Source organism: Meriones unguiculatus, chromosome X (genome assembly GCF_030254825.1).
Source record: "Meriones unguiculatus strain TT.TT164.6M chromosome X, Bangor_MerUng_6.1, whole genome shotgun sequence".
Taxonomy (NCBI): Eukaryota; Metazoa; Chordata; class Mammalia; order Rodentia; family Muridae; genus Meriones; species Meriones unguiculatus.
In genome coordinates this window covers 63,961,438-63,986,645 of record NC_083369.1, presented here as the reverse complement: position 1 = coordinate 63,986,645, position 25,208 = coordinate 63,961,438, and the positions used below count along the sequence as shown (strand labels likewise).

Genomic DNA, 25,208 nt, shown 5'->3' with positions numbered 1-25,208 from the left:
GAGATTGAGATAGCCACAGGAAAAGACCATCATCTTGGGAGGGTATTCCAATCTGATTCAGGGCACAGTAACAGCAACAGGAGTTACTTGCCCCAAACTCTCCAAGTATTATTTCAAGTTTAAGTACAGTCCAGTAAGACATAGCTTCAAAGGAACTCAATACCTTTCAAATGAACTGTAACAGATAGAAAGTAACATTATCCAAGCCCAGTCTATCTTCACAAGTTGTAACAAACTCAAGTGTGAAAGGGTTCTGTTCCACCTCCAGAAAAACTATCTGTCAAATCCATAAGGCTGGTGGGAGAGGAAAGGTGATGAGGCTGTCCACCATAACCCTCTACTCAGTCTCTTAATTCAACTGGGAAAACTCTTTTGTCAAAAATTTCCTTAGCCCTACCTTTCAAATAGCAATAGATGCATCTTTAAAGAACTAAATAAAGGTCTATCTGTGCTAATTACTTTCTTTCAAAACGTGTAATTGTGGCATTTTCAACTACCACACGCAAAGCTTTTTGTTCTTCCACAGATATATAACCGACTCTAAAAAATGTTCAAAAACTATACTGATGTAGAAAATGCCTGAATTATGGAACTTGACCCATATTTTTCCTTCATCTTATCTTTTCCTTGGTAATCACAGTAAGTTATTCTAACATATTCTAATCCCGAGTAGATTCCACTAAATATCTTTGCCCATGGCCAGCCCACACATCCTGATTGTCAAAAACTCTACCACAGAACCAGCAGTTAAACTTGGCTTTCAAGGCATCTTCAGAGGTACTATTTACAATCCAGTAATTATTTTTGCTTGACTTTTTGAGTGTTAGTTTTAGTACAAATCTTTCTTTTACAGAATTAACAGGTTTAAGCATTTTGTGTCTCTTGGAAAAGTCACCGTACATGCTAACAATTTTTTTTTAATTTTTATTAATTACAGTTTATTCACTTTGTAACTCCCCTGTAGCTCCCTCCTTCCTCCCCTCCCAATCCCACTCTCCCACTCCCTTCTCCACCCATGTTTTGCTCCAAGTTCACTGATGGGAGAAGTTCACCTCCCCTTCCTTCTGATCCTAGTCTGTTAGGTCTCATCAGGACTGGCTGCATTGTCTTCCTCTGTGGCCTGGTAAGGCTGCTCTCCCCTCAGGGAGAGGTGATCAAAGAGCAGGTCAATCAGTTCTTGTCAGAAATAGTCTCTGTTTCCATTACTATGGAACCCACTTGGAAACTGAACTGCCACAGGCTACATCTGTGCAAGGGTTCTAGATTATCTCCATGAATGGACCTTGGTTGGAGTATCAGTCTCAGAAAAGACCCCTGTGGCCATATTTTTTGGTTCTGTTGCTCTCTTTGTGGAACTCCTGTCCTCCTCAGGTCTTACTATCTCCCCCTTCTTTCATAAGATTCCCTGAAATCTGCTCAGAGTTTGGCTATAAGTCTCAGCATCTGCTCTAATACTCAGCAGGGTAGAGCCTTTCAGAGGCCCTCTGTGGTAGGCTCCTGTCCTGTTCCTTGTTTTCTCCCTCTTTCTGAATGGGGATTGAGCATCTTAGCCAGAGTCCTCCTTGATTAGTATCTTTAGGTGTACAGATTTTAGTATTTTTATTTATTTTTTTTTATCAGTTACATTTTATTAACTCTGTATCCCAGCCGTGTCCCGATCCCTCATTCCCTCCCAGTCCCTCCCTCCCTCCCTCATCTCCACCGTGCCCCTTTCCAAGTCCACTGATAGGGGGGACCTCCTCCCCATTCATCTGATCCTGTTTTATCAGGTATCTTCAGGACTGGCTGCAAAGCCCTCCTCTGTGGCCTAACAGGACTGCTCCTCCCTTTGGGGGTGGGGAGACCAAAGAGCCAGTCATTGAGTTCCTGTTAGAAATAGTCCCTGTTCCCCTCACTTTGGGAAACCAATTGGTTACTGAGCTATCACAGGCTACATCTGAGTGGAGGTTCTAGGTTATATCCCTGCATGGTCCTTGGTTGAATGTCAGTCTCAGAAAAGACCCTGTGCCCAGATATATTTGGTCCTTGTGGAGCTCCTATCCTTTCCCCATCAGACTAACTCCCCTTCTTTCTTATGATTCCCTGTACTCTGCCAAAGGTTTGGTCATGAGTCTTTGCTTTGAAAACACTGCTAGTTAGAGTCTTTCAGATGCGCTCAGTAGACTCCTGTCATACGTTCAATGCACATCTCATCTGTCTTTCTAAATGAGGATTGATCATCTTACCCCATGTCCGCTCAATTGATTATCTTTTTTAGGTGTATAGATTTCATTATGTTTATCATATCTTATAGGTCTATATAAGTGAGTATATCCCATGTTTGTCTTTCTCCTTCTGGGATATTTCACTCAGAATGATCTTTTCTAGATCCCACCATTTGCCTGCAAATTTCATGATTTCCTCCTTTTTGATTGCTGAGTAGTATTCCATTGTATAAAAATACCACAATTTCTGTACCCATTCCACCGTTGATGGACATCTGGGTTGTTTCCAGATTCTGGCTATTACAAATAGAGCTGCTATAAACATGGTTGAGCAAGTGTCCTTTTTGTGTACTTGAACAAACTTTGGGTATATACCTAGCAGTGGTATAGCTGGGTCTGGAGGAAGCACTATTCCTATTTGTCTTAGAAAGCGCCAGATAGCTTTCCAGAGTGGTTGTACCAGTTTACATTCCCACCAGCAGTGGAGCAGGGTTCCCCTTTCTCCACAACCTCTCCAGCATGTGTTATCGCTTGAGTTTTTCATCTTGGCCATTCTGATGGGTGTAAGGTGAAATCTCAGGGTCGTTTTGATTTGCATTTCCCTGATGGCTAATGAGGATGAGCATTTCTTTAAGTGTTTTTCTGCCATTCGATATTCCTCTGTCGAGAATTCTCTGTTTAGCTCTGTTCCCCATTTTTTAATTGGATTACTTGGATTGCTGCTTTTCAGCTTCTTTAGTTCACAGTAATAAAAACTGCATGGTATTGGCATAGAAACAGAAAGGAGGATCAATGGAACCGCATAGAAGACCCAGAAATAAATCCACACACCTATGAATACTCGATATTTGACAAAGAAGCCAAATCCATTCAATGGAAAAAAGACAGCATCTTCAACAAATGGTGCTGGACCAACTGGATGTCTACATGCAGAAAAATGAAAATAGATCCATATTTATCACCCTGCACAAAACTAAAGTCAAAGTGGATCAAGGACCTCAACATAAAACCAGATACCCTAAATCAATTGGAAAAAAAAAAAGTGGGGAACAGCCTAGAACTCATTGGCACAGGAGACAACTTCCTGAACAGAACACCAACAGCACAGGCTCTAAGAGCAACAATCAATAAATGGGGCCTCATGAAATTGAAAAGTTTCTGTAAAGCAAAGGATACCGTCATCAAAACAAAACGACTGCCTACAGATTGGGAAAGAATCTTCACTAACCTTTTATCTGACAGAGGACTAATATCCAGTATATACAAAGATTTTAGTATTTTTATCCTATATTATATATCTAATATCCACTTATAAGTGAGTATATACCCTGTGTGTCTTTCTGCTTCTGGGATACCTCACTCAGGGTGATCTGTTCCAGTTCCTACCATTTGCCTGCAAATTTCATGATTTCTAAGGCCAACAATCAATAAATGGGATCTCATGAAACTGAAAAGCTTCTGTAAAGCAAAGGACACTGTCATCAGAACAAAAAGACTGCCTATAGATTGGGAAAGGATATTCACCAACCCTATAGCTGACAGAGAGCTAACATACAGAATATATAAAGAACACAAGAAGTTAAACAGCAACAAATCAGTTAATGCAATTGAAAAAATGGAGTACAGAGCTAAACAGAGGATTCTCAATAGAGGAATACTGAATGGAAGAGAAACACTTAAAGAAATGCTCAACATCCTTAGTCATCATGGAAATGCAAATCAAAATGACCCTGAGATTTCACCTTACCCCCATCAGAATGGCTAAGATCAAAACCTCCAGTGACAACCCATGCTGTAGAGTATATGCAGAAAGGGGAACCCTATTCCACTGCTGGTGGGAATGCAAACTTGTACAACCACTCTGGAAATCGATCTGGTGCTTTCTCAGACAACTAGGAATAGTGCTTCCTCAAGACCCAGCCATACCACTCCTAGGCATATATCCAAAAGAGGCCCAAGTATACAACAAGGACATTTGCTCAACAATGTTTGTAGCAGCTTTATTTGTAATAGCCAGAAGCTGGAAACAACCCAGATGCCCCTCAGTTGAGGAATGGATGCAGAAATTGTGGTACATCTACACAATGAAATATCACTCAGCGATAAAAAAAAACATGCTAACAATTTTTAAACACATTTTTTTCAGTACTGGTTATGGAAGCCAGGGCCTTGTTTTTGACAAGTACTCTTCCACTAAACTATGTCCCTGACCCCACTTTTACAGCACTTTGTTAGTTTTGGCCATAGGCTTAATTATATAGCCCTGTCTGAATAGTCTGGAACTCACTATGTAGACCACACTGGTTTCAAATTTGTGGTGATCTTCCTGCCTCATCCTCCTAAGTACTAGGATTATAGGCATAAGTGACTACCCCTAACTTGCACACCATTTTAAGGAAATTTCACAAGGAGCTTTAGAAAACAAAAATATTTGCTACCAAGTATTCACAGTTTCTTTAAGAGCAAAATGCAAATCGCTATAATTCTAAGGATCCTATCTGTGCCTTTAACAAACAGGGCCCCCAAATGCTGCAGGGGCTACACAGACTTCCTGAAGAGAACTGCAAAATGCTACATAACCATCTGTAGTGATAGGAAGCATTCTCCTATCAGCTCTAGAAATTCTGTCTGAGGGACAGATTTGGGAGGGTAAGTTTGCTTCCAAGACATAAATTTCTCTCTTGAGGATATATGGATCTATGGATCAATGGATCCCTCAGATCCCTTTTGTTCCTACTGTCCCTGAAACCAAAGTCTTAATCTTCAGCTCCATCATATGCTCTAGGGTGAACCACATCCAACTCATTTCCATAGCTACTGGGCTATCTGTATCTGAGGAGATCTTAATTAACTGACTGCTAAGGACCATCAAGTATTTTCTGATGACTGCTGCACAAAGACCTCATCTTAATTTGAAAATGATCAAATGGGAAAGAATCCAAAAGACCCTACAAAATTACCTCTTCTAATTCATTTTGACCACAAGATCTATCCAAATTTTTCCTGCAACTTGCTTTTATGCTGAAATAACTGTGACTACTGGCTGTGGGGATTTTCCAGTATGCCCTACACTTCAAGAATTCACTGTTAGGAAAACCACCTTGAAGTTTTTGAAACATGAATTAAAAGGGACAGCAAGACATGCTTGTTGCCAAGCCAGATGGCTAGAGATTGATCTCCAGGACCCTTGTGGTCAGAGGAGAAAAACGTACTTAAAAAAGCACATTGTGGCACAGTTGTATACACACACACACACACACACACACACATACACACAGTAAATATATATTAATTAAAAAAAACACTACTAAGGATGCAACTGGAAAATAAAATCAGTCAGTCTCATAATGACAGGTATTGCATACTTTTTTTCTTATGTGGAATCTAGGGAGGAAATAAGGCATGAAAGTGAAACACAGATTATTGAGGAGGTAAAAAAGGAACAAAGGAGGTGAGGAGGAGGGATAAGGAATTGTAACACAGGGGCTGGAGAGATGTCTCAGTGACGAACAGCACTACACTTCTTTTGCAAAGGACCCAGGACACATGGCAGTCAGCTCACAACCATCTAGAATTCCAGCTCCAGGAAATCCAACATTCACTTTTAGCCTCTGTAGACACAGCATTCATGTGCACATATGCACACACACACAAACACACATACACACAGACTATTAAACAATAAACATAAAATATTTTAAATGGTAATACATAAAGTGACTATGATCAAAATATATAAAATATATGGGAGTGTCACAATAAATCCTATTATTTTATAAAATCAATATATGCTAATAAGGTGTAGATTTATCTCATCAAACAATAATATATCTAGATTAAGAAGTATATATAGTAATTGGTGGAAATTGAGTCAGAATATCAGCATTATATTCTCACATTTCTCGTGCTTTACCCTGGGCAAATCATCTTGTTGCCATGAAGCTTAGTTTTCTCATTGTGAGCTAGAAGTTATGACAGAACACTAAGAAAACAAACACAAAATATCTTAAATTCTGGCAGGAGGGCAATAAGCTGTGAAATTTCCCTAGTCCTTTCCAGATCCTCTACAAAACATGGTGCAAGACCTATGAGTCTGCACAGTGAGAATAATAACAGCCAGCAAGGTCAGCTGCTTGATAGCATAGGAAATTGGACTTTTACTTGAATGTCTGAACTGATGTCCATCCAAGGTGTTCCTCAGAGGTCAGTGAAGAAGTGTGCATTTGTCTCGGAGAACATAAGAACAAGAATTACCAGAGGGTTGTTAACTAATGAAGCTGCCTCCACAGGAAGCTAACTTAAGTATTTTTGAATATTATATGGACATACACAGTGAATCAAAACCAAAATAGCCCCAGCTTCCTTATTAAGCATTTCCTTTAGGTCACTCACATCCTGAGTCACATGGGTATTTTAAAAAGAGTCAAGAAACAGACTGCTCACCACACCCTTCTTCCTGCTTTCTTTTCATTTTGTTTTGTTTTGTTTATTGAAACAAGTCTCCCTCTGTAGCTCAGGCTGGTTGGAAACTTACTATACAGGCCAGTTTAGCCTCAAGCTCACAGCAGTTCTCTTGCCTTAGCCTTCTAAGTGATGGGATTATAGGTGTGAGCCACTTTGGCCAACAGCTTTATGTTTTGTTTTGTGTTTTGAGACATAGTCTCTCTATGAAGCCTGGCTAACATGTAATTCCATAGTAGACCAGGCTAGCCTCAAATTCTCAGAGATCTGCCTACCTCTGCCTCCTGAATACTGGAATTAAAGCTGTGTAACATTAAGCCCAGTTAGGGGCTACAGCTTTTTTTGTTTGTTTGTTTGTTTTCATCTGACATTTTAAGGACCTATTCAAACAACAGCAAAAATAGAAATTCTAAATGATACATCTGTCCCACGTTAATTCTGTCCCAGGAAAATAACTCTCATATGAGGAAACACAAGCTATTCCAGTCCTGGGCTTGGTTGACTTGTCAGCCCATCACTTGAGCTGTTACAAAGCAATTCAGGATCTGCAGTTTTGTTACTGCATGTTCTTAAACCAACAGCAGCAAATGATACAGCAGATATCTCTGAGACAATCTATAGAGCAAATAAAACTCACCCCTTCCCAAGTGTTTACAGATGAGGGCTTGAGCCAGCATCATCTGCCCACAGCGCAGCATACATCCCCATCCAGCATCAGATGAAGGGCCTGTTCCCCCTGTTGCCAAAATGGATGGGCATGAAAATGGGTTTCTTCAATTAATATTTTCTCAGGCATCACTATATTTGAAAGTACAAACACACATACATATACATGAACTCTGAAAAGAGTTCATACAGGGTTTTGGATATAGGAGTGGACATTGTAAAGGAAATGTTGAATCAATGGAAACAGGTTCTACAGGCCAAAGACAAAGCAAACAAATGAACTAAACAAGCCCCTTAGGTTTCTTGCTTTGTGCCTTCAGAGCTTGCATGTTATTTTGGTAAGTGACTATCATATATGACTATCTATACTCAAATTACCTTGGCTAAAACACGAATGTCCACCAAGGATGGACATCAAAATTATCAAAGACATATGAAAGGTTCTTGACTATTTTAAATGTACTTAATGAAATCTCAAACAACATATTGATGAAATAATTCTAGATTAGGCAGAACACTAATATCTAGTTATACAGTCTAAGCACATACTCTGCCTCCTATCAGTGGATATAAATGAGAAACTGTTTAACAGTTCTAGAACCCACAGAGGATACTTGGTATTTTAAATATGATCTTATATTAAATGCTATTAATAAGTTAGTAATACTTATTACTCTATCTTTAAAATGTATAAACTTAGTTAAAAAATAAGACAATGAGTTCCATTTTAAGAAGATTTGATGTAAATTCACACATGTGGCCAGAATTAGCTTTATTAGGGTCCTATTCAAAAGGACCAATATAATCAAATAACTTGATTTTCTTTTCCAACTCAGAAGTAGAAAAGAATTCTAGAGGCATTATCTTAGAAGTCTGATTTCAAACAAGTCTTATAAAAAAATGGGCCAATTTATTATCCCTCATCCTGGTCCCTTTATTATAGGGACTGAAGGAGCATCACTATATCAAGACTAAGGGAAGTGACTAGATTTGTGAGTTGGAAGGAGAGCATTCTGGCTCTTGCTAAAGTTGGGATTGAAAGTCAGATCACTGCATATTAGTGCACAGAAAGACAGAAAAGCTATTACCAAAATGTTGTCAGAGTTGATTCAAACATTGCCCAGCTTTGTAAAGATTTCTTCCATCAGCTAACACTGACAGTCTAGAATAGTTGAGTACTGAAGATTGTTCTTTTTTGTTACTACTGCTTGAAGAGCAAAGAAAATGTTTGTGTAGACTTCAGTTTGAGCCCATCACAGGAAGGTTAATTTCACCCCAATTACAGGATTCAAACCTGTATCAAAATTGGTCAGACAAGTTTCTTTGTAGGAGAGTAATTTTCACCACTTGTAGATTCATTCCTTCTTCTCATTACACTTGTGTGTGGCTACACTGATCACAAACATTTTACAAGTCTCTCAGAGTAAAATAATTGAACTTATTGAACTCTTCTTTTCCCCTAGAAGGTAGCTAGAAACAGACTAAAATACATTGAAAGGAACTGTATCTTTTTTTTTTTTTTTTTTTATCTCTGAATGTCAAAATGCTCTCATTTCATAAGGAAACAATAAAAGGAATTATTTTCTTTCCTTCAAGGCCCAAACCTCTTTACTAGTGCCCTAGTGCCATACAGCATTGAAAGGTATTTTAATAGCTAGATACTACCCAGTTAAAACTTATTTGATTTTTTTCTTTAAAAAGCAATACTATCTGTTGCATGAACACTTGAAAGTGGGTCAAAATTACTCCTGGCCTAACACTACACCACCGTAGAACCACACATGATGGGTTACTACCACAATGATATTTTTGGATGAAATAAAATTTAACTGCTCCCCAAAATAAAATTCTTTGCCACAGTGAGCTGTTAATTCTGAGGTTTATGTGATATCATTAATAACCTCAGGCAAGCTATCTACATGGAAAAAAGCACAGCACAACAAATGATATACCTACCAATCGGTGAAAATTTCCTTCTGTATGTAAACCATAGGCGAGCACTTATATCAGACAACAGCTTAGATTTTTCTGTAATTAAATGTAAAGTTAAAAATTAAATCACCATATCCCATTTTTTAAAATACCTACATTTTATCTGTACCAGCAGCAAACTTATTTTCAAACAGCCAATCATATCATATGGATTGCTATAGGACTATGGAAATTCACAGAAACTTAATCTCATTTGAGCCTAATAATTTCAATACTTATCTTTATATTCACTTTGAGCAGAGCTACTCTACAGGTTCTTCTAATGATATTTGATACTTTCTGTCTCCTTCTCAATGATTTTTAGGATCCTGACAGATGTTACCACTGATATCATGCCCAAAAGACAAGAAAAAGGGAAAGCAAGACTCTTATATAACCTAGTTAAAGCAACCATCTCCAGCCTGAATGATAATAGTATCAGTATCTAGTCTCTATTTTCTAAAATTAGAGTTTATGTTCAGGAGGAGGTTCATGTTCAGGAGAAGAGGTGCAAATACATACATCTAACTAAAAAGGAAATGTTCCTTCTAGCTTTATGTGACCTTTATCCATAGTAAGGAAAAAGGAAAAAGGAAATAAATGTTCCCGCTAACTGTATAAGTTCTTTACCCATAGTACCTAGTACCCTATTTTCATGTAACAAGATGTATAATATCACAAATACCTTGCGTGCCTTTTCAAAACATATGTTTTGCATTCTATTATGTAAAGTCCCCTCAAACACTACAATTATGGCTTCTTTGTTTCCTCCTTTATTTGGATATGGTTTTGTATTCTCTGGTCACATCTCTCCCTTTTCTCAATACCATATGCATATGTGTATTTAGTATAGAATCCATAGTCATTGTGTTTTTAAAAGTGAAATGGAAATTAAAATTTTACCAATAGTTTCTAATTCCATCTCTTGGAGCAAATAAAAAAAAAAAAAGAGCTGCATGTTTGTTTGTTTGTTTCACTTTCTTGTTCCCAGCACTTATCCTCCATTTTGGGAGCTGTATACTGTTAAAGAGTAAGAGTTCTTGGACCTGAAAAATAGCTCAGTGGTTACAAGAACTGTTCTTCCAGATGAACCTGGGTTCAAGTCCCAGCATCCACATGGTAGCTTACAACGACCTGTAGCTTCAGTTCCAGGGTATCTAATGCCACCTTCTGACCTCCTGGTGCACAAACCTGAACATAGGTCAACACCCATATGCATAAACTAAATAAATAAACATAAAAAGTGAATAAGAGTTCTCTTTTCTTGTCTTTTTAAGCACCCCACTTCTACCCACTTAGAAAGCATATCATGTATCCTAAGATGGCCTCAAAATTGCTGAAGACCTTGAATTTCTGATTGTCTGCTTCTACCTTTTTAGTACTGAGGTAACAAGCATGGCAAACAGTCACGGTTTATGAGGTACTGGAGACTGAGTTCAATACTCGGTGCATGCTAGGTACTCTACAAATTGAAATACAGCCCACAACCCCGAGAAATATGATGGCATATTTTTATAATACTAGTACTCAAGAACCTAAGGCAGGAGAATTTCAAAATTAAGGCCAGCCTGAGCTACATATTGAAACCCTGTAGTGGAATGGGATTTAACTTGGGTTTGAAATCTAACTCAGCTACTTACGTTGTACATAAACTTATTACTCAATTTTTCTGAGCTTCTAGTCTCTCATCTGTAAAATGATGAGTAACAATACTTACTTCATTGATGAGCTCTGAGTATTAAACAAGATAATTCATATAAAGCAGGGTATCAAACAGATGCTGAGGCGCATAGCTAAACTTTGGGGAGAGTGTAGGGAATCTAATGAAAGGAGGGGGAGAGAGAAAGACCTGGAGGGGACAGGAGCTCCACAAGGAGAGCAACAGAACCAAAAAAACGGGGCTCAGCGGTCTTTTTTGAGACTGATACTCCAACAAATGACCATGCCCGAAGATAACCTAGAATGCTTGCAGATGTAGCCCATGGCAGCTCAATGCCCAAGTGGGTTCCCTAGTAAGGGGAACATGGAATGTCTCTGACATGAACTAAGTGGCTGGCTCTTTGATAACCTCCCCCTGATGGGGGAGCAGCCTTACCAGGCCACAGAGGAAGATAATGCAGCCAGTCCTGATGAGACCTGATAGGCTAGGGTCAGATCAAAGGAGAAGAGGACCTCTCCTATCAGTGGACTTAGAGAGGGGCTTAGGAGAAGAAGAGGAAGGGAGGGCAGGATTGGGAGGGAATGAGGGTGGGTGCTACTGTTGGGATGCAAAATGAATAAACTGTAATTAACATAAAAATAAAAATAATTTAAAAAATAAAGTTGAAATATATAAATATATGTATACATACATATACATTTATAAAGCACTTAGTTGATATCTAGTATGCAATAAGTATGTGCCAAATGTTGCTGTTATTATATGCCTATCCCTTTAAATGTTCACACAGGTCACTCTTGCCTCTATAAGCTCTATACCTTCCAGTTTGGCTCTATGCTCGAAAGAAATGAGAACAAATAAAAACTTTCAGTTTAAAAAGCATTTCCCAGCCAAGCATAGTGTTGAATGGCTGTAAATCTCAGCATTTGAGAGGCTGAATCAGGAGGATTGCTGTGAATTTGAGGCCAGCCTAGTCTACATAAATGAGTTCTAGAATTCTAGGTAAGTTCGAACTATAGAGTAAACCTTTCTCAAAAAAATAAAAATAAAATAAAAAGGAAGAAAGGCATTTGCAAATTCGTATCGAAATAAAGCACATACGACACCCTAGATTTTCTTGTAGTTTGCAAAAAAAAAAAAGCTTTATCTTTCTGAACCTTCCCTTATTCTCCAGGAATTAAAGTGAAGGGTTAACTTTTCAAACTACAATTCTCTAATAAAACACTGGGGCCTGGCTTAGCAGGAAGGGAAAAGCATACATTCTCCTGCCCTTTGATCAGCTTCCTTCTATCCCTTACTGTATGGCTCTAAAGATCTCTTCTTGTGAAGAAATATATCTCAGAGCTGCCTCTCCCAGCATAGGTAGATGGAGAGTCCTTAGCAGTTTCAGAGCACCAGGTCTCCTCTACTCTTCAAGAATGTTGTGGTTTTGATACTCTGCCGGGTAGAGTCTTTCAGAGGCCCTCTGTGGTAGGCTCCTGTCCTGTTCCCTGTTTTCCCCCTGTTCTGATGTCCATTCTCTTTGCCTTTCTGAATGAGGATTAAGCATCTTACCCAGAGTTCTCCTTCTTGATTAGCTTCTTTAAGTGATGAAACCTGATAGACTAGGATCAGATGGAAGGGGAGGAGGACTTCCCCTATCAGTGGACCAGGAGAGGGGCATGGGTGGAGAAGAGGAAGAGAGGGTGGAATTGGGAGGGAAAGAGGGAGGCAGCTACAGGTGGGATACAAAGGGAATAAACTGTAATTAATAAAAATATTATTAAAAAAAAGAATGTTGTGGTAAGTGGAAAAACTGAAGCCTATTTTCTATCCACTGTATGTATCTAGAAGTTCTATATAAAACAAGAATCAACTAGGACAAGGCAATCATTAGGAAATCCTCTGAAACAGAAGATTTCTGTGTCTGATATTATTTATGACAGCTGTGACTTATTTGGAAGTCCTTATGCATTTTGTCCAGAAACACAAAGAATAAGAAATACATAGCCTAATGACGAGATACTAGATAGTAATAATATGAATGATTTTGAATCCTAAGTCTTCTGGAATGGGGATGGACTTCTTTATAGAAAAGAATAAAAATACATTGCTTTTGCAAATTATACAAACAAAACTGTGTAACATGTAAATGTCCTGCTAAGGATTCTTGGGGTCTTGGAAGGAACTGTGAAACAAGCAAGTACCTGCGGCTGCATAGTAATAAGTCTCACAGTAGCATCAGCTCTTATCAAGACAATGTTCTGTCAACCCAAGAAGGAAAATAAGGAACCCTTAGACCCAGGCACCAAGTTACCTGGGTCTCCCAGACCAGTGCCACCAAGCTTACCCATCTTAAGAAGATGCTGCTTCCCCAGGATCCATACCAGCTCGTCAGTATCCGGGAATTCTTCTAGGTAGTCAGTGAAAAGAGTAATCTGGTTTTCATACTTGGACATAACTAAAGGAGAAAAAAAAAGACACTTAAACATAATTTCAGAGATAGGGCTTTCTGTGTTTACTGATTTCTACCTCTAAAGGAATACTTAAATATTTAAATAAGTGGGTGCATAGCAAGCACTTTACTGACTGTGCCACCTCCTCAGCCTTTCATATTTCCTTTCAGCATTTTTTTGTGGTCTATATAAAATGATATCTGAAAATCCTTATATCCAGAATTACGTTAAAACTCTTTTTTCATAGCTTCTCCCCACAAAAGTAGAGCAAGGTTGGGGCAGTAATACTGGCAGACTTGGCTCCCGTCTGTTCCTAAGGAAATATTTGAAGGTTTATATGGAAGGTTTCTAGCAGCCAAGGCCTTGGAGGGGGCTGTGACAAGCCTGGAAAATGTGCAGTTGTGGAGATGATAACACTGTAGCTAGAAGACTATATATTTTTACAGTGTTTTCATTTTCTATGTTACTCATATATGGCTTGTACAAAGAAGGCTCTTGAGATTGATCATAAATAGAACTTGTTCCTGAGATTCACAAATGAATATTGTGATGTTGTGATATAATAAGAACTATGTATTTTCTCTTTGTCACCATTTTCTGGAACACAACTCTGAAAATACCTGAGATTTCCTGAGCACTGGGATGTCAGATGCATCTTCTTTTGTTCTAGTATTTGGTCTTTGACCCTAGTTCCAGACATGGGGCTCCTAATCCCTTGGAATTTCCTGGGTTAAGAGTATCTTTTGTTCTAATAAGGCAGTTCTTGGTGAGTAATCCAATGCGGCTAATCACCTGTAAGACTAAGCATGGACTAAAAGCATGGAAGCTTCATTTCTAGCCCCACCCTGCAGGAAGGGAAGAGAGGCTAAAGATGGAGTCAAAAAAGCTCATGTCTACATGATGAAGCTTCCATAAAAAAATTTGCGCACGCGTGGGCACATGGGTAAATGTACACAGGTAAATACTTCCCTGAGCTTGTAAGCAATACTTGCAAATGATTAAACCACAGGTGATAAAGAATGGGGGACAGTGGTCATAGGAACTTTACTTTATAGCCAGTTAGTGAAAAGAAGAGATCTCAAGTTGGGACTTATAACTGGTATCTCAAGTGTGGACAAATCTTTCAAGACTGAATGTTTAACCTATAGGATAGGACCCTAACTCCAGGTGGGTGGATGGACACTAAAGAGTTACATTAAATAATACGAGACACTGTTGGTGTTTGCTAAAGAACTGGTTTGTTGAGAACCCACCCCCTCCAGACACAATGTTTATAGAGGTGCTGAGTGGTGAAGCAAAAGCAAGTTTCCTTATTACATTCAGCTATAGTTATTTCTCAAGGTAAAGTATTCAAGTGAAATAAAATGAAATAAAACTACAGTTCTCAAGCTATCCTTTCAGAACCGACAACCCTGCAATATGAGAGGTGTCCAAGTTTACATTCACCTTTGTGGGAGGAAGGAACAGTTCTGCTAAAAGATTCAAGACTGACTCGTGTAGGAGTTCTGCCTCCAAATTATTCCTAAGTAATTCTCTTCTGAGGCAAGAATAATAATATTGGTAGTAAATAATTTTCTAAGCCAGCATGTCAAAATCTGTTTTAATGTGTAACCACAGAAGTTAAATTGATAGTTATAATTCACAATTTATGGTGCTGTTTGCATGGTAAAATACACTGTGAGTTGAAAACAAAGGCACACAACATTTCCTATCTCTTACCTTTTGAAAGATAGCCCCTAACCCCTTTCCAAAAAGAAGCTGAAAGAGAATAGGGGCCCTTTTGATCAGCTGCCAGTAGCTACAAGGACTCTCCTAAAACAGTTAGGTCCTAAGCATCCCATTGGGTGTATTTTCCTGTGTGAGCAGCACTGCGGGATATGTTTAAGTCACTTGAAAGGCCAGATTGTTTGGGTTTGGTTTTCTAAATCAGAATCATGCTGTCTTCACAGAAATAAATGTTCCTAAGTATGAAAGATCCCTTGCCAACAATGAAAGCAGGTGTCTTTGCTCAAAAAAGATTTTGTTGGCGGTTGAAGTCATAATCCATTACCATTACTTTTAAAAACACAGCTAAGTAGGAGTATTTTCTTGAAACATTTCAGAATTTGAGTCTCTTGGGAATTTAAGTAGCCTTTCTCCTTTGGTTTGTTTTCATTACTAAGATTACACTCTCTGTAGCATTTCAAACCTAAAGAAGTTAGACATAAGACGGTTCTCTCATTCCCCAGAGAGCATTCTGCCAGAGAACCTGTGCCCTCTTAATCACTCTGCCTCTGGCCTCAGATCCTGGCCCACACACAGGAAATACCAGGCTAAAAATGATAATTCAGGTCAAGCCCTTCCCAGGAGGTGGTGGGTGACAGAGGCAGTGTTGAATCACATGGTGTTCCTCTCCCCCTCATCCTCAACCCAACACAGGCAGGAGCTTGAGAGGAGCATGGGAAAATGACAGCCTTGGTAAGAGTGAGGACAGGTGACACTGGATAAATGTACAGCATGTACACATAGAAACCTTAGATCTGTTTTTAGTATGGGCAGAAGAAAATGATTCCTCTCTTGCTAACCCTGCTACCATGAGTCATTGCCCAGCTGTCTAGTCAATTTAGTACAGCCCTTTAAAGTCTGTGACAACTGCCCTGCTTCACTTAGGATGGCTCTGAATAAAATGGTAGCCAAAGAATTTGATTCTGGCTCTTTACCCATTCTCAAGCTGTGCTAGGCCTGCAAGAAGATCATTATAGCTTCTATTTGTATCCTTTCCCCTCTTAGAATACAGACGCCCAGAATGCAGTGTGTCTGTCCTTAGTAAATCCTCAATCAAGGCTGCAAATATGGAACACAGAGACGATGAGATTAGCCAAAACACAGGAGTGGCAGAGTCACTATCTAAAAGTGTGCCTGCTCCAACACCAAGAAAACTCAGACAGAAGACAAAGCCACCTAAGAAATGGTGCAGGTGGTGACAAAAAAAAAAAAAAAAAAGTTTTTCTAATTTCTGACACAATTACTTCGGATGAACAGCAAACACCTTTAACTCTCCTCAGGCCACAAACTACATTTGGCTAGCCTTCCAAATTTAACAAACCAGATATCAAGCTTAGAAAGTTCTCTTCTTTCAGGCTATGTAAAGGCAGGGATACAAACAAGCAGTTTGTTTGACCAAAAGTAACTGCTACTGGGCCTAAGAAAAAAATACACTCCACATTGTTACATACTATGTTAGAATAATTATTGTACTGAAGTCTCTAATGGGTTAGCTTAATGATTAAACCAGAATTTCCTTTAACTTCTAGAACATAATGCCTCCTGTCCTAAACCAAGGGGCTCTGTACACATGTTAGGACATGTCTTCACCTCCAGCCAAGTCAAGAGATACTTCTGTCTTCTATATTCGGCTGCGTAGAGCTTAAGAATGCGAATTATGTGTCCTAAACATGTACACAGCCTTGGAAATACAACAGCCCTGTGTATACATGTGTTTTCTAGATTCTCAGGACTATCTCAAGCTTTTAGAAATCCCCGACATATCATATCTCCCTATTTTTCGTTGGACATTTTCTGGTTAGTTAGCTGGAAAGGTCTGCTACTGCTTCAAGCAATTGAGAAGTTGTGTCTAATGGTTTCAAAAACTCCACCTCTTTGCAACCCTGAGTCAAGATCAAATAAATAAGACTTATAAGTGGGGCCTTCCAAGGAACGACCAGACAGATGATAGTTCTCTAGAACTGAAACTATTAGGGGTCATAATGGCTGCTAGGTAGCTGGATTTTCTGTGACTGCAAACTGTTGATTTTCAAAGATATAACTACAAAGTACAAGGCCAAAGATGGGAGCAGGACAAGTTAAAAACACAGCAAAAATTCTTCTTCCCAACATATATTGGTTTTCTTGGATACATGGCCCCTGTATTGGTGCAAAGCTTTTCATTTATGGAATTCTGAATACATTGATTCTGACACAGGCTGCCAGGGTTTGTTTGTTTTTCGTTTTTTTTTTTTTTTTTTTTTTCCATTGCCATCAAGAAGAAAATATTTCAAGGCCCTTACTTCATCATTTTTGCTAACATTATACTTTCCCCGGGGACTGACTATATTTTCTCAGGGTTATTTTAGAAAATTGCAAGTAAATGAAAAAAAAAAAAAAATATGCCTTGAAAAACAAGATTTTTTTTTTTGCTACAGTTTAACAAAGACCTTACAAAACAAGGCTCGAAGATACTGTGAACCTTGTGCTGAAGAAAGAAATGCCACAAGCTCTTTAAGGTGGAACTAAAACTAAACTCAGGGCCAGGAGGAATTTGTGATAGAGGTTAATTCATTGTAGGTTCCCCTTTCTAACTGCAAGCAAGGAATGCTTGTTCTAAATCAGCCTCCTCGGCATACATGCATAATTAACATAGTACTGGAAGGTCACATCTTTAAAATCAAAACCCTCACAGGAGAAAACACATACACCCAGCTGAATAGCTATCCATAGTTCATTCCGTAAACATGAACTAAGATGTTTATGTACCAGAACCTACTATGTCCTAGGGATGAAGAAAAAAAAAATCAGTGAAATACAGTGTTGGTCCTTCACAGGTATTTTTTTACTCTACAATGGAAGATGGTTCTAGAATCAGATAATAGCAGAATGTAGAACATATAAAGGAGAGTAGTGTAGAAGATTGAAAAACAAAGGGCACAAACCCAACTAGTAGCAAAAGGACCTTTTCAAATTTAGAAAGGTGACATGAGAGCTAAGCCTCCACGGCTACTGAGGTAAAGCTGTGCCATGCTCTAAGTTACCTATTGTGTAAAATAGTGATTTTCAGGCTGTCTTGTCCTGACTGATTCCAGTTCACAAGCAGTGTGTGGTTTAAAATGCAGAGTGAAGATAACTCTGGATTCCATTGTGTGCATGGATACCACCACCTGTCCAGCACCACCTATGTAGCACAGACTAATATTGTTTTCCTGAAAGGCCAAATGTAGTACTTGCAGACTGGTAGGCTGGGAATATCTGAGCTCATGGGCATATTAAAAGCGTATCAGAAAAACCAGGCCCAAGGACTTATCAAACTCACCAGTACAGGTATAACACCTGCACTGGGACCCTGAAAGACACCTAACACTGCAATGAAAATAACTCCCAGTTATTTTCTGACCACCCTTCTGACCCCCTTCTGACTACCAAGTGCGTTTGTCCAGGGACTAACAGGTACTTGTAACTCTCCCTATGGCTTCCGATCAGCTTGGTCCCTACAGCTACTGAAATTGTTGTCCATAAGTCTGTTAGTATGTTGGGACTTGGTCCTGGACCTTGCCTCCACGGTTCTACTCAGTCAGGCCTGCCAGTCCTACAGCTTAACCTTGCAAGCCAACAGTTCAACTCTAGCAACTCTTCAACTGGGTACCTTACCTTAACACTGATGGTGCAGATGTTCTACGCATCTGCACTGGTTCTCTAACCTATCTCCAGTAAGGCCTTTTTTAACCCTTTGAACTCTTCTCAAGCCCTTTCAACACTTCTGTAGCTATTCTATAACCTTCGTTCATAAAGACAGAATTACTGCTTGATGTGCAATGTGTGATCTGAGATTCAATATTTGTAATCAAGATTGTAATACAACCAGAGCTGCTCGGCAAATTGTAGCCAGTAGGCTACCAGGATAACTTATGAACTTGTTGTTGTTAAAAAAAATTCTGATTTTGTAGAAAGACATAAACATGTCCATCTGTTTGTCATATAGCACACTAACAACACTGGCAATCAGATAGAAGCTGTAAAAAAAAAAAGTTAAATAAAAAAGATAGAAGCTGTAATGGGGAAGGGAGGAACTTCCTGGTTGAGGAAACACTGAATGGACTTGACAAGCAAGTAAGTGCAGGGTCAGGTAGGTGAAATTGAGAGACTGAAAAAATAACTTGTATCTTTCAAATATGAATGATGAGATGTTGACAGAAAAATAAAGGAGTAGGCAGGTGGGTAATAAGCTTGGTGTCACCAGAGCATTTTGAACTTGTAGGTATGGGTGCCAGGTTTAAATAGAAGAGAAGACCACCCACAAAAGAATTTTGAAAAGAAGCCCAGTAGACAGCAGGTTGATTAGGGAAGTCTAGAAATCAGGAGAAAACTTCAGAACCCAAAGGGCTGGCACATCCAAGAATATGCCTTCATTCCCTTCTGGCTGGGTTTATTTATTGCTGTGGTCTCCCTCAGTCTCTGCTGACTTCTGCATAGGCCCTATGCCCTTTTCATTCCCCTCCTTTCTTGTGCCTGACATTTCTGACAATCAGGAACATAGAAAACATTTAAACTGCGCAAGGACAAGTGTTGCTCTGACCATGCTACTATCTATCTCTGATATCTCTGCTATCATGTATCTTTGTCAGGGTATACAAAGTAAGACTCAAGGTCCCTCTGCTACAACTGACACAAGAAGTACCTTGATTCTTAGCAACATGCTTTCTCATTCTTAACTAATCTACTTGGCCACTTACCACTGAGGAACGGGACGGAATAACAGGATAATTTCACATCAGTGAAACTCCTAAAACATAGAGTGGGTTAAAACTATTGCAATTCTATGCTCTTATACCAATGGACAGTATATGCTCTTATAAAATGGACAGTAAATGTCAAACTAAGTATAAGGCCACAGCAACACTCCAATACTGAGCTCATGATTCATGCAAAAACCAGGAAATTGACACTATCCAGTCAAAATAAATAGCACTTTAACTGGTTTTCTGATTTTTATGTCTGATTCTCTATGATTTTTCATATCTAGCATGGTAAAAAGAAGGAACTTCTGTTGGAAATGGCTCTAGTCTTGGAGCTCCAAAATATAACTTCTAGCCTCAGTCAGCCATTTAACTTAACCTGCAATGTTGGAGGAATGACTATACTTCTTTGAACGTTAGATTCTCCTATTTTAAAATGTAAGATGTAATTTTAAAGCATCAGGCCATAATTCATCAAGGGTTAAGAGATCTACATAGTGTGTTATAGTTAGTACTCTTGGTGGGCATGGCCACCTTGACCAGGATGGCTTAGATTTGCATATCCTCAATTTAAACTTTGATCTCACTTCAGGTTCCCAAAGACAGACTTGTGGGTTTGTTGAATGTCTTTCTCCCTCTTCCCAGTATGATCATATTGAATAAATCTCCTTTTTCTACTTCATACTTTAAAAATAAATTTTAAAACACCAGGCATAGTCTTTCTTGTTTGTAATTTCAGCATTGTGTTACGGCAGATGGGGGTGGGGAGTTATGGTGTGCAAAGATAGGCAGATCCCAGGAGCTCACTGGCCAGCTAGCCTAGCCAAAAGGTAAAGTTCAAGTTAAATGAAAGACACTGTCACAAGAGAATAAGGCAGACAGCAATAGAGGGAGACAGCAAACATCCTCTTCACCTCTATCTGCACATGTACGCAGAGCCTATAACACGTGTGCCCCCCCACACACAAAAACCAAGAAATGACATTGAATATCACAGAGGGAATAAGAGTATGCTGAGCATAGTATTGTTCTATGAAGCTGGCTTATACTTAAAGATTATACTATAAAATGTATTTTTCATAATACGATGATCAAAAGGGTTAGAAAGCCATTTGCCCAATACAATAGCTACTATCTACACAGGTCTTTTAACATTAAAAGCAATTTTAAAAAATCAAAAGTTTTGGACTGTAGCTCACTGAATGGTAAAGTACTTGCTTAGTGGGTATGAGGCTCTGAGTTCAAGCTTTAACAGAAAATTATACATCAGTTTTTCAGCCAGGTGGTGGGGATACACACCTTTAATCACTACACTCAGGAGGGAGAGGTAGGCAGATCTCTGAGTTTGCGGCCAGCCTCATCTACTGAGCTAGTTCTAGGATAACCAGGGCTATGTAGAAAGACTGTGTCTAAAAACAAATAAACAAAAAAATCAGTTCTTCAAAGCACTAAGCTACATTTCAGTCACTGAAGAACCACATTCAATAATCACTGTGTTAGGCAGAATGAACACAAAAGACTTCCATCATCTCAGAAAATTATCATAAGCAGTTTTTTCTAAGGGCTCTTCAGTGGTTCTGTAGGAAGTGGGGGTAAAGTGAGCTGACAGTATGAGTACATCAAGCCATGGAAAAAAGATGAGGTCATGTGTCACTCTAAAAAAAAAAAAGTTTGTATTTCTAACAGGAACTCAATGACTGGCTCTTTGGTCTCCCCACCCCCGAAGGGAGGAGCAGTCCTGTTAGGCCACAGAGGAGGGCTTTGCAGCCAGTCCTGAAGATACCTGATAAAACAGGATCAGATGAATGGGGAAGAGGTCCCCCCATCAGTGGACTTGGAAAGGGGCACGGTGGAGATGAGGGAGGGACTGGGAGGGAATGAGGGATCAGGACATGGCTGGGATACAGAGTTAATAAAATGTAACTGATAAAAAAAATAATAAAATAAAAAAAAGGAAAAAAGAAAAAAGTCTGTATGTTAATTTTGAAGTAAATGAATCAATAATTACCTATTGTGTTCTGAACTTGGTACTATGAGGAATACAGAGAAAACAGAAAACTTAGTCACTAAGTATTAAGTGAACTGGTTAAGTATCAGAAAATAATTTAATGTGCGTCTTATGTGAAAGAAAGAGGTAAGGATAAAGGGCAATTCACAAGGCAAACATTGACAATACTTGGTGTTGCCAAAATTCAACAAAAGGGAACTCAATGGGTATTGAAGGATGAAATTTGAACTGGTGTTTAAATTTTTACTTGACTTTAGCAGATCTGAGAGAAGAAAATACTACAGATGAATAGAACACTATGTATATATATGCATTGGAGATGGGGGTAGGTCCTGGGCAATACTGGAATGTGAGAAAGAGAAGTGAGATGGGATTGTATTATGGAGTGTTAAGCTAGCCAGCGCAGCTCAACTCTTGGTAAAGACATTGATGGCTTTTAGAATTTTTGTATGTAACCCTAGACACAAACCCTTTAAAAAGACAGGACAAAAACCACTAGTTCCACCCTAGAGATGAAAGAAAATTAGGAGAGGTAATACAACTACCAAAGCCCAGACAGCTAGTGAACAGGACTCAAACCAAGTTAATATTATTCTCCATCCAGTATTCTTCCTGTGTTATACTTTTATTATGATGCAAACTATATCCAAAGTACTAAAGACACAGACACCAATGAAAATGTAATAATTGAGGTCTACAATGTTCAAGGCTTGTCTTTACATGGCTAGAAACCAGATGTCATAAAACAAACAGGAATGCAGTACCCACTACTTATAGGGGAAGTAGACAGACTGAGGTTAGACGACTATACTTATATTTAACTGGAAATGACCTAAAACTACCCCAAAAGTAATAAATACCAGCAGTATAATTCATATATTGTATATAGAATTTTCCAGACAGCTAAAGGCAATGTTTTGGAAATGATTCCTAAGCAAACAGCATTTTATATATTTTTGCATTTTCATAAGGCATTTTTGTCTTGGTAGTATTTCTTGCCCTTGTTAATTAAAATTTTCACTTCTTACAATGTAATGGTTATATGATCTGTTATTTCAGGTCAGTTTTCACTGAAAAAGATGTGAAAAAGTCAAAGAGCAAAAGGTCATGGGATTTTCTATACTACTTTATATGGAAATTACCAATAATAATTTCCTAAGAAGATCCTAAGATAGTTCATTGATAGATTATTCTTAAGGGATCTCTGCTAATGTCACTAAGTTTAAAAAATGTCCTAGTATATCCTAAGGCTCTGTAAAATCTCAGGGAATGTAGTGATCATCTGTCCTCTGTAGCTCTGCTCATAATGCTTTGTAAGAACCATCCCTAAGGTTAATCAGATATTTATCAAATGCATGAGCACACTAAAAGTCTAAAAGATCAGCTATAGTAGTGTATGCCTATATAGCCTGTAATCCTAGCACTGAATCAGACACATCAGGAATTTGAGGTCAGCCTTGGCTAGATATCAAGCTTGAAGTCATCCTGGGCTACAAGAGACCTTATCTCAAAAAAAAAAAAAAAAGCTGGTTGATATGTTCATATATACATCAATGTTAATCTTTAATCAGTACCTACCAAGTGATCACTCCTAGGCTAGAAATAAATATACCTTTGTATATGAGAAATAAAAAGTTAATTTGTATACAGGATGATGAGAAACTATAATAGGGCCAGTGGGAGCATAGATGTAGTTTCCTTAAGCCAGTTTGGGGCCTAGAGAAAGCTTTAGAAAGAAAGATGACAGTAACTAAAAGGAGAGTTTATCAGTTTATTCAGGGAATAGATGCTAGAGTATAAAGAAGTGTGAACCCAGCCAGGCACAGTGGCACAAACCTGTAATCCCAGCACTCAGGGAGACAGATGCAGGCAGCTCTCTGTGCATTCAAGGTCAGCCTGGTCCACAAAGCAAGTCCAAGATAGCCAAGGCTACACAGAGAAACCCTGTCCCCCCCCAAAAAAAAAGTATGAAGCAGGGCCAGAAGGAAACTTCTCAGTTGGTAAAGTGCTTGTTGCACAGGCATGAGATCATGAGTTCAGATGTGCAGCACATACATAAATCTGGGTGCAGTGGCATGTTCATGTAATGCCACTGATGGGATGTGGACACAGATCTCTGGCAAGCTGTCTTAACCAATTGGTGAAGTCCAGGTTCAGTGGGAGACCCTACCTCAAAAAATTAAAGTGGAGAATGACTGGAGTAGATGCAACCTCTGGCTTCCATATGCATGCATACTCATGTATACAACCACCACATGCATTCATTCACCTGCACACAAGCACACAAATATGGACACAATACATATGGTACACATGCATGGACCCCCTGTGTGCACGTGCACGCACACTTACAAACAGAAACTTGAACCAAACACTGACTGAACTGAGAGCAAAGTGAAAGAGGGAGAAATGGAGAGAGAGTAGGGAGGGGAGAGGAAAAGGGATGACATCATGCGGAAACTGGCAAGTGTTGAGGCTATGGAAATTTTCAGCCCAGAAGATGCTGATCTTGCAGCCGTAATAAGGATTCTGGACTCCACTCAGACTTCATGGAGCCTCTGAAAGATTTCTAAAACCTCTATAACTACATACAGAAATTTACAATTTTACAGATGGTGTATATCAAGTTACTGTTCATTAGACCTGATAGGCTAGGGTCAGAAAGAAGGGAAGGGGGTCCTCCCCTGTTAGTGGACTAGGGGAGGGGCATTGGGGAAGAAGAGGGAGAGAGGGTGGGATTGGGAGGAAAAAAGGGAGGGGGCCACAGCCAGGATACAAAGTGAATACATTGTTATAAGTAATAATAATTGATAAAAAAGGGAAAAAATCTTGTTTTTTTTTAACTATACACCATTGATTAAACGCTGTTAAGAAAACAAAAACAGTGAGACAAAGACTTTTTTTTTTAAAGATGGTGTTCTGAAAATGGTTGAAGGTGGTTTCTTTCTGATCCCTCTGGTAGCATGCTACATGTCAGACCACCTCAGGAGAAGTAGAATCTTTTCCAGAAACATTATTCCTCATTTTGAGCACATTCCCAGTTTTATGCTCATTTACAATCACCTCCACTTCCTCCCATACCACAGGAATTTTCTTCATACCATTTTAGTATCACAATTCATTAGAAAATGTTGCCAGCAGACATCTGATGTTTAAAAATTCTTTACCTTTGAAATAATGTAAAATTAAGTTAGCAAAGTGAAGTTTGGGAATTACATGAAATCACAAGTATACCTTCACTTTCAAAACTAAAGATGCATTACAAATTGATCCCAAAGCAAAGTTCTATAAAGTAAACTTGGTTTTCCTATTATTTTA

General features: G+C 38.8%; 1 protein-coding gene across 1 annotated transcript in view; it reads right to left on the bottom strand.

The window, feature by feature from the left end:
* Atg4a (autophagy related 4A cysteine peptidase) overlaps positions 1–25,208 on the bottom strand; it is a 54,496-nt gene that overhangs the window by 15,224 nt on the left and 14,064 nt on the right. The window contains exons 2-4 of the mRNA XM_060375498.1: positions 13,292–13,402; positions 9,288–9,359; positions 7,303–7,401 (exon numbers count right to left, since the gene is read on the bottom strand). Coding sequence (XP_060231481.1) covers positions 7,303–7,401; positions 9,288–9,359; positions 13,292–13,402 — 282 coding nt within the window. The remainder of the gene's footprint in view (positions 1–7,302; positions 7,402–9,287; positions 9,360–13,291; positions 13,403–25,208) is intronic.